General features: G+C 35.8%; 1 protein-coding gene across 1 annotated transcript in view; it reads right to left on the bottom strand.

Moving 5' to 3' along the window:
* LOC128981947 (junctophilin-1-like) overlaps positions 1-13,416 on the bottom strand; it is a 74,493-nt gene that overhangs the window by 31,733 nt on the left and 29,344 nt on the right. Inside the window, exon 2 of the mRNA XM_054400944.1 lies at positions 2,180-2,391. Within this exon, the coding sequence (XP_054256919.1) occupies positions 2,180-2,391 (212 nt within the window). The remainder of the gene's footprint in view (positions 1-2,179; positions 2,392-13,416) is intronic.

Raw genomic sequence — 13,416 nt, forward strand, 5'->3', positions numbered from 1 at the left:
TTTTTCTTCTAGATCTTTTGTTGGTAAACTTATAAAAAAAAAATAATTTTATAAACTTGTGGTACAAAATATTTGAATCTATAGCACAATAAATCTTTCTAAATTATATTATAGGCTCTAAGTTAGACCAAAAAACAGGAGATACATTTTTTAATAGATTTATCCAAATATATTATTGTTCCCAACGAAGCGGTAACACAGAAAAGTTTAATGTAGACTCCCTCTTATCCGGACACCTTTTAACCGGACAATTTGTATCAGCCCATTGGTTTAACCTGACTAGATTGGCAAGAAGTGAGCGGTACTGAAACGACTGTTCTCGTGGGAAAGATTTGAGACCAGTGATCACGTATCTAAATACAATGCTCTCCTAAATTAAAGTCGAATATGACAGTACCAGCACACGCTTTCTGTTTTAACAAGTTTTTGGGGTCGTCGGTTTGACCAGGAAACCCGTTATCTGGACTAGCCTCGGTCCCGAGGAGTCCGGATAAGAGGGAGTCTACTGTACTTTCAGTATTCTGCCATTCTGCCTACATCAATCAGGCCTTGGGTCTGTCTAGCCTTCGAGCCATTTACACAATACAAATTTTAACTATCATAATTTAATAACAGTAGAAGTAGATTTAGGTTCACTATTTCTCTGATGTGGTGTTGTCTTGATTTCATAAAAAAAGTGCTAAACCATTAAATTAAAGGTACAAATTCTGCAAAGCTTCAAGTTACTGTAAAAGGCGAAATAGACTATCCTAATTTATCATGTAATGATAACAATAACATATTTAGGGGTAGATAAAAATGAATTTCAATCGATTTCTTAAATACCCAAAATACCCGGGTATTTATGGATTTTGGGTATTTACCCGGGTAAATACCCAGGGTATTTACCCCGAGTTTTAAATACCTGGGTATTTTACATCACTAATCCTAGGCAACTAAATATGTATCCTAGACAACTAACTATGTATCCTAGACAGCGAACTGTGTATCCTAGACAACTAACTATGTATCCTAGACAACTAACTATGTATCCTAGACAGCTAACTATGTATCCTAGACAGCTAACTATGTATCCTAGACAGCTAACTATGTATCCTAGACAACTAACTATGTATCCTAGACAACTATGTATCCTAGACAACTACGTATCCAAGACAACTATGTATCCTAGACAGTAAATAGTTGTGGTTTACAATAACAAGTGTAAGCTACTATGTTGGCAGTGGCAAGACTTTGTGGCCAAACCGACCTCGATGAGTTCTAAGAATGATTATTTCTGCAGAACAATAGAGTTTGGCCATTCCTCACAATCTGTTAAGCAATAATGTAATTGAACTGATGAGCAAATAATCTGTTTGCAATTTATTTATTTTTAATGTAGAAATCAAAGTTAGTTATCAAAGTTAAATCAAAGTTAAAACTATACAAAGCTTTGAAAATAAAGTTTAAGAAACTAATTCGAAACATACGATAATGGCGAATGTTTTAGCCGTTTTAGTGTTACTACAGCCTGGATAATTGGTAATTTAAATGATCTATTGTTATATCTAGAAATAGCACCAGATTGGCGTTAGATTTTTTTAAACTAGTAGGTTAAAACAGCACCGTCGTGAGGACTAGGATCTCGTTTGTTTAAAATGTAGTGAATACTGTAATAAGAAAACATCATGCCATAACGCAAATCCTAGTGTGTCCTGTTGACTGATAAGCGACTCAGTGGTCATCTCTACGAAGTCAAGGCCCAGATTAGAACCAGCATATCTCTTACCTTAGGTAATTGCGTATAACAAGTGTGCTGTATAGTACGAGTTTGAACAACTAATCTCGATTGGTGATTAATTATTGTTTGACATTTTGGGTGTTCGCAGATCTGTCTATTGATCTCCACCTTAAAATACACGGTCTGGTGTTAGCGACGTAAAATAATCTATTTAAAATAAAAACAACAACTAAAAACTTGTACTTTGTTCGATATTTAATAATATCAGGACAGATTACAAACTGTGAATAAAGGCGTGGAACGCATCAAGAGAAGTGTCAGTGCAGTACAGTATGAAACATTATGCATCTTCAATTTAAAAAAAAACCTTTATAGTGCACTGAATGCAAATAATGGATGAATCTTTTGTCGTTTTCACGGACCATAAATAATATTCAGCAAATTTTTCAATTCACTCACCGCCATCCGCATAGGTCTCGGAGCCATAGCCGTCCTGGAGTCCGTTGGCCCAGGTGCCTTCATACTTGGCGTTGGAGGTGTTGCTTTGCCGGACTCCGTATCGACCTTTGAACCCCTGCGTCCACTCGCCCCGGTACAACCACCGACCCCGCGACTCCACGCCGAGCCCGTGCCTCTTGCCGTTCTGCCACTGGCCTTCGAACGTGCTGCCACTGAAATATAAGAACAGTGTCAGTCTACTCGAACAACACTTTTACATTTGGCTGCTGAAACACACGAAACAGATGCTGAAATACAAAATCAGTGTCAGTCTACTGAGACACCCCTTTTACATTTGGATGCTGAAACACACGAAACATATGCTGAAATACAAGATCAGTGTCAGTCTACTCAGACACCCCTTTTAGATTTGGATGTTGAAACACACGAAACAGATGCTGAAATACAAAATCAGTGTCAGTCTACTGAGACACCCCTTTTACATTTGGATGCTGAAACACACGAAACATATGCTGAAATACAAGATTACTGTCAGTCTACTCAGACACCCCCTTTTTGGATGCTGAAACACACGAAACAGATGCTGAAATACAAGATCAGCCCACCCAGATGTTCCTTATTACTGGGGGCTAAAGCACAAGAATAGGGGCTCATATCCAAGATCATAGTCGTTCTACTTAGACATTGCCTATTACTGTATAATTATGCACTGACACCTAAAAACATAGTGGAAACTAAAGAAATGTCCTCTCCATGAATAATAACAAGTTAAGATATATTATATAAATTGTATAAAATTCCCGACTCTGTGATGCAGTTTCAAAATAACTTATTTATTTCAACCAGTATTAAGACGAGAATAATCATCCAGAATAATAAGGTTTGTTCATCCTCATCGTATTATGGTATTTATTCAAATTGCATACAACATAGCCCATTTAGTTGAAAAATCTATCATTATTAACAGGGATTAAATGGATCTTTCATAAACTAAAGTAAGTCAAATTATGTATTTTCTCTGATTATATTTTTACCTTTATTTATACGATATAATTACAAATCCTTCATTCCACCTTCTAAACTTTGAAATTATTCTGCATCCATCCATGTATTTTTATTTAACGTATTGCACCCAAATAGTATATTTTAATTTAAATATCAAATAGTTTCGTAAAGTTGAAAAATATTCTAAACAGTATCAAGTGTTAAAACCTACCGGAGTTGGTGAAGGGAAAAGTCTCATAAAATATCAGAAAGCGATGCAAGGGTATCGAGTTTACAACTGATATAGCCTCTTTTTCAACGGATATTCTTAAAACGTGTTATTTGGATTGCTTTGCACAGGATATTTTATTCGCAGCTGTAAAAGTAAATCCGCAAAGGATAAATTTCATCTCTTGGTTTTACCTGTTGTAATAATCGAATGGATTAGTGTTTATGCTTCTTTTATACCACATTAATATGCTTACTGAATAGATTGTAGTTTCAAAATTGGACGAATAAATTACATATAAAGGATTACAAATAACTGAAATTGACAAATATGAATTGTAAGATTCTTTAAATTATATATTTTTCATCATGGCAGATTGTGATTTTTTACATCTTTACAATGGTATAAATAGAAGAATTAAAACTACTCATTATTTAAAATATGTTATATTTTTAGCCTAGATTTGTATTAAAATTGTTTAAACATATTTTTCAATGAATCTATATGACAATAATTGTAATATTTGTGGTAATTTAAAAACAAGTCCTACACTCCTCAAACTTTCTATATTTTTTCTGCTCTACTAAGATTTTTACAACCAAAATACCTTACTGAAGCCACAACTGATTATTGTGTAGTTGTATTACTTATTACTTATACTTTGTATTACTTATGGTTGTTTCAATTATAATAGAAATATAATAACACATTAAATAAATTAAATGTATAATGAAAAATATATATCATAGAAACGAATAATACAATGCTCTTTTCAATGATTATGTTTGTTTGAAACAGATAGATAATTTGGAGAAAAACTACTAATTTACAACAAAATATTTCCTTTTAGTATTAGACCCAAACTATAAAGAGAATTGACCTTTTTTAAATCTCGTTACGGCTATAAGAAAGTAGCCTAGCTGCAATTCTTGACGTGCATACTCTCTTAGGTCTTTTGTTTACAATCTGACTGTGGTTAAACATTCCAAATGAAGGATCAGCTATTCACATCTATATATTAATAGGCAAGCATGTTTCTTTAAAACCTTTTTTCTCAGCTCGTGTACATCACAGGGAAAATCTACGCATATTGTTCGAAGGATATTTTCCTGTAGATGTGCAGAATCCCTTCATAAATTAAAATAGACTCAAAAATTAACACAAAAATGATTTTTTTTATTAACATGGGTCTTATGGGTTGGTGACGAAATATAAACAGAAACAAATTGAAGATTCCAATCACATGTTTTATTTACAGTGTGTGGGGTGAGAAAAGAGAAGTCTGTACATTACATTTTTGGTCCTTCTTTTAAAACCATAAAATATTTAATACAGTTGAACTATTCATGTTTACCAGACTCACCAATTCAATTCTGTACTACTCAGTGATTTTTTTGCTAATATTTAAGAAATCTATTGATATTTTGGTACAAATGTACCCAAACCAAACAAAGCCTTTCCTCATCGTACTAGTAGGAAAGGATTATTGATTCATTTGTTTTGTGTACGGTTTTGATCTAGTTGTATGAGAATCCATATTTTTTTTATTGAAACATGCAGTTGAGTAAATTGTTTATTAAAACAACAAAAGAAATCATATTATGTTTCATCCTAAAAATATTTTAGGAACTGTACTTCCGTAGTTTAGTAATGAATTTTTTGGCTGAACTCAACTCCGCCTTCTTTTCGGAACTGTGCCTTCTGGAGTGTAATAATGCCTTTCGGGGCAGAACTCAACTCCGCCTTCTTTACGGAACTGTGCCTTCTGGAGTGTAGTAATGCCTTTCTTGGCAGAACTCAACTCCGCCTTCTTTACGGAACTGTGCCTTCTGGAGTGTAGTAATGCCTTTTTTGGCTGAACTCACTCCACCTTCTTTTCGGAACTGTGCCTTCTGGAGTGTAGTAATGCCTTTCGGGGCAGAACTCAACTCCGCCTTCTTTACGGAACTGTGTCTTCTGGAGTGTAGTAATGCCTTTCGGGGAAGAACTCAACTCCGCCTTCTTTCCGGAACTGTGCCGTCTGGAGTGTAATAATGCCTTTCGGGGCAGAACTCAACTCCGTCTTCTTTACGGAACTGTGCCTTCTGGAGTGTAGTAATGCCTTTCGGGGCAGAACTGAACTCCGCCTTCTTTTCGGAACTGTGCCTTCCGGAGTATAATAATGCCTTACAGGGCAGAACTTTTTTCCGGAACTTTAAAGCACTTCCACGAACCGTGAAATTTTCAAACCAAATAAAGACAGCATACACCTTTGACCATCGTTTCAACCTCAGAATCCAAAAACGAACGCACTTACTGTCGCATAGTGAAATGATGGTCCTTGCAAAACAAATTACAACCCCAAAATGTAACCGCCACATCATTGAACACTGGATAGTTTTTAGTAAACACATTTTCATGGGAGGATGAATCATATCGCAGACAATAGTGAGGCCACAAGCATATCAAGGACGGAGACCTAGCGGAATGTTGGGTTGGAGACACGTCAAACTAGAATTGGCCCTACTTACTGGTCATTGTCGGCCAAGAATAAATACTGTAGCTCCCCCCTTCCCCCCCCCTTCCATCACCCATACTACTACAACGCGTTGATCAACTCTCCTACGTTATGTTCATCAATAGAACAAGTGATTTTGTGTTTTGAGTGTAGAAAGTGATGAAGATGAACTGTACATTCAAATAATCAAATCAACTGGCAAAACGAGCAAGAATAATAACTACAGTACTCTTTAACTCGGCCCACTAAGACAACGCGTTTACTGTCCAATGCTTCTTCCAACAACATCTTCCACAATATTCATCTTCTGAGGGCTTTTGTCTTTTGTACGGAGAAAGTTGATGTTAACTAGACATTTCATGGTCAGATTGAAATCAAACGAAAACTTTGTTTTTGTAGAAAGATCGTGTACAATTTACATTAAGAAAGCGTTTAAACGTAAATATAAGGGAGATTTGCTTTCGATGCATTACTCATAATATGTGAGGGAGTGAGTAAACAAATCCTAAAACAACTTTGAAAAGTTAATGATACTTAAATTATTCTTCCATGGCTTTGCATTAATAGTCAAAGAGTTTACTTTGAGGGCTTTTGGTGTTTTACCTGATCATTTATAAAAAATAATTTTAATATGATTGCGAAAATTTAAGTACAAGTTATAATAAAATCGATACCGTTTTTACCTTGGTGCTAATGAAAATTAAAACACCCCATATGTAATCCATGATTCTAAGAGAATTATTCAGAAGAAATAATTAAAAAGATGGGTTGTGTGATGACTTTTGAATCCACGCCATTGACTATAGATGTCACGCCGTTCTGATGGTTCTTTCACTAATGCAATAATTATCCAAGATTATTCACTCTGGTTTGACTTTCAAAAGTCGTGTTCACTCTCAAACATAAGGTATCTTTATACACATTCTGTACACAAACTCATTTACATAGTTTATAGTTTTCGAATGATTAATGCATACTCGAGTAGGCCTAAATAAAACAATAGTTGTAATGAACAGCTACATAGGCAAAATTAGAGCCACGTGACCCTTCCTTAAAATTCACCAGTACTGTTGATTTTTGTACAAAATTTGCTTTTTTTAACGTAGGCTTCATTTTTACTCTCCCATTATAATGTTGTAGAGAAGGTACTCGTAAAAATTTCCGGTTTTGAGTTACGGGTGGAAATAAACGTTTTTGGGCCCTTGGATAGAAAACTATTTTTAATGTGATGTTTATGTGACGTGTATGTATGAATGTGTACATATTTACAGAATATACCTTCGGTTCAATTTTGATTACATTTGGGGGTTGTATGTGTGTACTACATTAAAATAAGGAGTTTTTCCATGTTTTTAAAATTTAATTTTTAATCGCGATTTTTTTTTCGAAATCCCACAAAACAACGGAAAATCAGATTTATACGGCTTTAGAACGATTTCGATTAGAATTCAGTATACAGTACTATGGTCCTATTAACTCTTAACACTACATAAATGCACAACTCCCAATCCTGTAAACAATTTTTTCATACTGTGATTGCAGTTTTTGTGATTTTCTACATAAAATAATATATCATAGTTACCAACCCATTATAATAAGGGTTGATGACAAGCTAATGAAAGAAATGGTGTGTCAGCTTGCTGATGCCGACTTTACACAAAATATTTTTAATGTATATAAACTATGTTTGATTGTTTTTAAAGAATGTAAATTAATTGTATTTTAATTAGTTAATATACCAAACTTCAGGTACCTCGGTGAATTTTTTGCACATCCTGACTAATAAAATATCCAGTGTTTACTTCACTAACTTTAACAATTCACACTGACACTTCCGTTTGTAAACACAATAGTTTTCTTAAAACTAAACACTGCTAGTTGAAAATTAAAATATTCAAACTTTTGATAAAAACCTACTCTCGTTGCGTACTCGTCTCGTCTTCCCGAACAATTTTTTACCAGTTTCTGCTTTGCAATAAAATGTTAGCATCCCAAACATTCGACTTTATTAATTCATGAAAACGTGTAATCAAGATAACCATATAACTCGGAGTAGAAGACGTGGAGTGAGATTTGTATTGTAAGGTAAACAAAGAAACCTTTAAAGTGTCATGTGTTCGGGCGGCTTCCTTACATTGTAAACCAGGCGAATCAAAGCACATCTCAAGGTTAAACTGATTCGTTGTCCATTTTTTTTCAATGGCTAGTTAAAATAAAATCCAAGCATATAGGGGTATACAATATATAATATTTTGGGTACGAACTGGACAACATTCCTAATTTTAGGAAGGGAAAGGAAAATGTCTACCAATTACCAAGTACGAATTGTAATATAACCCACGATACATTAGCAGATTAAATTTGATGAAATTAATCATTATAAATTATGCATCGAGATTTTCAAAAGAATCAAAATTCTTCCAATATGTTTTCATTACAATATACTTAAGTTTCGAAAAGTTTTTCCAAAACGTGCTATTAATTATGGTTGGCTAAAATTAAGTAAATGTTGCTCACCGTTTATTTGCATAGCTCTCAGATACCGAAAATACCTTTCGTATTTTATTCTCAATCTGTTTCATGAGTTCCAATTTTGGTGCTGTATTCGACAAAAATATGCCATTGTATCGTGCTTTCACAAAGTATGCAATAGTACACTGACTCTTGTACATAATAAGTATCCAGCTATAATTACGCAACATAATCGCTCATTACTAACATAGACTGTCAGACTGGCACAATAGACACTCACTGGCACTATGCCAGCTCTGGCACCAGAGAAATAGGTCAAAACATATTCCATCCGAAAAATTACTTGATTTAAACTTCTGGAATGAGTTTCTCAAACTACTTCTTCATTAGTGAGAATAAATTGCGGAAACATCCACTTTGAGATTTCAAGCGCAGTTTCACACCTGGGAAAATCGTTACGAAAATCATAAAAATTATTTAAGTGTCAAGAATAGATTTAATTTACCTCAAACTATTATGGGGATAAAACTAAAGCGTAATTGCTTTGCAGCAATATTGTTGCAATAGAGTATTGTTTTAGAGGCACTCGAGAAATTCAAACTTTGTAGAATAATTTATACAACTACTACACACATATACAAACATGTTTGGTCAATCGCATTTCAAATACATTTGTATGAAGACTAGATAGACAAGGCTTTCTGAATGGTCTATAGATGTTTTAAAACAGCAGTCATTACTTTCTATACATACAAACAAAGTTAATAGATAAAAAGTAAAACATCATAGGATAATTAAATATAAATCAGTATGTCTAGACTATAGAGTAATATAGCGTGATACTTCTCTATATCCAACAAACTGTGAAAAATTACAGGTAGAGTATCCTAATTCAAAACATTTCTACCAAAATTATTTATCGACGTACCGCTGCAGTACCACCTAAACCTAGAAAAGGGTTGAGTAGGATGAAAATGTTGGCTCCAGCTTTAATTACTTGCTTCACTAAACTGTGCCAATGAATAAGTTATAATAGGGAGCCGCATGTAGACCTTCCAAACACACGGCGATAGACCTCCAAACACACGGCGCTAGACCTCCAAACACACGGCTCTAGACCAAACACACGGCGCTAGACCAAACACACGGCGCTAGACCTCCAAACACACGGCGCTAGACCTCCATACACACGGCGCTAGACCAAACACACGGCGCTAGACCAAACACACGGTGCTAGACCTTCAAAACACACGGCGCTAGATCTCCAAACACAAGGCGATAGACCTCCAAACACACGGCGATAGACCTCCAAACACACGGCGCTAGACCAAACACACGGCACTAGACCTCCAATCTCACGGAGCTAGACCTCCAAACACACGGCGCTAGACCTCCAAACACAAGGCGACAGACCTCCAAACACACGGCGATATACCTCCAAACACACGGCGCTAGACCAAACACACGGCGCTAGACCAAACACACGGCGCTAGACCAAACACATGGCGCTAGACCTCCAATCTCACGGAGCTAGACCTCCAAACAGCGTCACTCCGGGCAATATGTATAAACACAAATTCTACAGGAGATGGTCTTTGCGGAAATTGAAGTCGTGAATTTCGTAAACTTGTTGCTTTCACTTCAACAATTTATGTAGTTTACTTGAGTAATTAAGAACATATACATTGGCATCGTACCTGCTTGCTTGTATTGACATAATTTAAATAGTTTTGGAAGTAGCTATTACTGTAGGTCTCATGGTAAGACCTAGGCCCGGTACCGATTAAATTTTCTATTTTGATGTCCCCAGAGGCCAAAAACACTATTCGTTCAAATTTAATGAATTCGCGAATCAGCATGATCGGACCATGGGAAAGGGTTTTTAACTTCTCTCCAAACAATTTTAAAGATCTAAAAAAAAAACAATTATTTTAGTAGATGGAAGTGTTTTTGTACATTCATTGGTTACGAAGAAAATTAAAAAAATTGTAAATTTAAAATTCCCATGTTATTCTGTTAGGAATAAATTAGCTGTGGTAGTTTGCTTGTTTACGGATATATTTTGATCAGACTTGGCAAATCAACTTCATTTATACTAAGCTATTGATATTTTACTAAAAAAACGCGCTTTTTTACCCTCCCTGTAGCAGCAAACCTAAGTACTTGTTAGGCATAATGTTATTGAAATATATTTAATTGAAAATCCAATCGGGGAAATGGAAATTCGCTTAGTCTGCAGGTTCGCTGCAGCGGGGGCTTTTTTTTAGATAATAACTACTAAAAAAAAATTAAAATATGACAACGATGATGAATAATGACACAAATACAATAAAATATTAGTTAGTTATTTCCATCAAAGTGCCTGATGCAATGTAAAACCTTTTTTGACTATTTCATCTTTTACATATTTAATCAACGCTCAAATTTAAACGAATCGTCTTTTACAAAGCGAATAATTTGGAAAAACGCTCTTAGGCAATAGGAAAATGTATAACTCGAAAGTAATACACAAAATAACAACATACACTTCCATCGAATCAAATTCCACAAAATAAATAATACTATTGACCATGGATTCACGGCAGTGTATATAAACAAAACACAGTAGGTGACATGTACTATACAAAATACAAATTAGATAGGTACTCTTCAGCTTATTTCCCGAAAAAATTAAACCCTAAAGTCCAGTAATATTTTTATTAACTTATACTTAATAAAAAAAATATTTACTGACATTTACTTCAACGGCTCTAAGAAGTAAGCAATATAATGCAATTTATCTTACCGTTTTAACATGTTTTAACAACTAAAAGAGAAAGATGTATTCTGGTTTACAGTACTCAGAATACATGGATATTTTGGACTTTTCGTTGTTACCATTCGTGTATTGGTAATCTGGCTTATATATTAATTATAGGCAAAAGAAACGCATGTCTGCTAATAATTCTTCAGGCAATCCATATCATCCATAAAGAAGTATAATGATTAATGTAAAAATATTGATAAAAAATAAAATATAAATAAAAGTAGTCCTCGTTTACGTGCTTTAACGCGGGAACGTGCGATGTAACTCTGCCACCAAATTGATTGAGGTGTAAAATTTAAAATGTGACATAAAGCGAAAATAAGCATTGTGTTTAGATTGGCTATCTGGACTTTAAAAGCCAATAAACCCGGTTTGATAGTCTTAGATATTTAACTCGACCTTTATTTGAATTATTAACATTGGAGTTGTATATCCAAGCATTCAAAATGGAAAAAAAATGTAGATGATCGTATGGTTTAGTTGTACACTACCCATAAAGTAGGTGTGTTGTTAAAACATGGTCATATTAAAGAAGTATACTTGCTTAACTCGAAGTATTAACAATTTGAGGGCTTTAAACCGCTTAAAATATCAGTTTACTTAAACCTAGACTTAAGGGGTTGAATAGTACTGTAAAGTATATAATTATAATTGTATTGATCAATAAAGAATATCGTACTTGCAAATTTAGCAAATATGAATAAATGCTATTGTTCAAAAGTATTACTGGTGCATTTATAATTGAAATTACTGGATATGGGCTTAAAAAAACAATTCAATATTTTACGTAAATTAAGCTGTTAATTGGTGGCAAAATGAAAAATATGAAGTGAGAAGGAGAGAGCACCAGGCTGTAGTCGCAAATAGAGCCAGGAGCCGCACGGGCTAAAATTACTGTGCCAACGACCCAATGGCAGTCACTACAACCGTAGGGCCACACTGCTGTATGTTGTACAACATGTCCAATATGTGTGAAGTTACTGTGCCAACGACCCAATGGTAGTCACTACAACCGTAGGGCCACACTGCTGTATGTTGTACAACATGTCCAATATGTGTGAAGTTACTGTGCCAACGACCCAATGGCAGTCACTACAACCGTAGGGCCGCACTGCTGTATGTTGTACAACATGCCCAATATGTGTGAAGTTACTGTGTCAGCGATCCAATGGCAGTCACTACAACCACAGGGCCGCACTGCTGTATGTTGTACAACATGTCCAATATGTGTGAAGTTACTGTGCCAACGACCCAATGGCAGTCACTACAACCGTAGGGCCACACTGCTGTATGTTGTACAACATGTCCAATATGTGTGAAGTTACTGTGCCAACGACCCAATGGCAGTCACTACAACCGTAGGGCCACACTGCTGTATGTTGTACAACATGTCCAATATGTGTGAAGTTACTGTGCCAACGACCCAATGGCAGTCAGTACAACAGTAGGGCCACACTGCTGTATGTTGTACAACATGCCCAATATGTGTGAAGTTACTGTGCCAACGACCCAATGGCAGTCACTACAATCACAGGGCCGCACTGCTGTATGTTGTACAACATGTCCAATATGTGTGAAGTTACTGTGTCAACGATCCAATGGAAGTCACTACAACCGTAGGGCCACACTGCTGTATGTTGTACAACATGTCCAATATGTGTGAAGTTACTGTGTCAGCGATCCAATGGCAGTCACTACAACCACAGGGCCGCACTGCTGTATGTTGTACAACATGTCCAATATGTGTGAACTTACTGTGTCAACGATCCAATGGAAGTCACTACAACCGTAGGGCCACACTGCTGTATGTTGTACAACATGTCCAATATGTGTGAAGTTACTGTGTCAGCGATCCAATGGCAGTCACTACAACCACAGGGCCGCACTGCTGTATGTTGTACAACATGCCCAATATGTGTGAAGTTACTGTGTCAACGATCCAATGGCAGTCACTACAACCACAGGGCCGCACTGCTGTATGTTGTACAACATGTCCAATATGTGTGAAGTTACTGTGTCAGCGATCCAATGGCAGTCACTACAACCACAGGGCCGCACTGCTGTATGTTGTACAACATGCCCAATATGTGTGAAGTTACTGCGTCAGCGATCCAATGGCAGTAACTACAACCGTAGGGCCGCACTGCTGTATGTTGTACAACATACCCAATATGTGTGAAGTTACTGTGTCAGCGATCCAATGGCAGTAACTACAACCGTAGGGCCGCACTGCTGTATGTTGTACAACA

The sequence above is a fragment of the Macrosteles quadrilineatus genome, unplaced genomic scaffold (assembly GCF_028750875.1).
Source record: "Macrosteles quadrilineatus isolate MER2022 unplaced genomic scaffold, UCM_ALF_1.0 Scaffold_60__1_contigs__length_738512, whole genome shotgun sequence".
In the NCBI taxonomy this organism is placed as follows: domain Eukaryota; kingdom Metazoa; phylum Arthropoda; class Insecta; order Hemiptera; family Cicadellidae; genus Macrosteles; species Macrosteles quadrilineatus.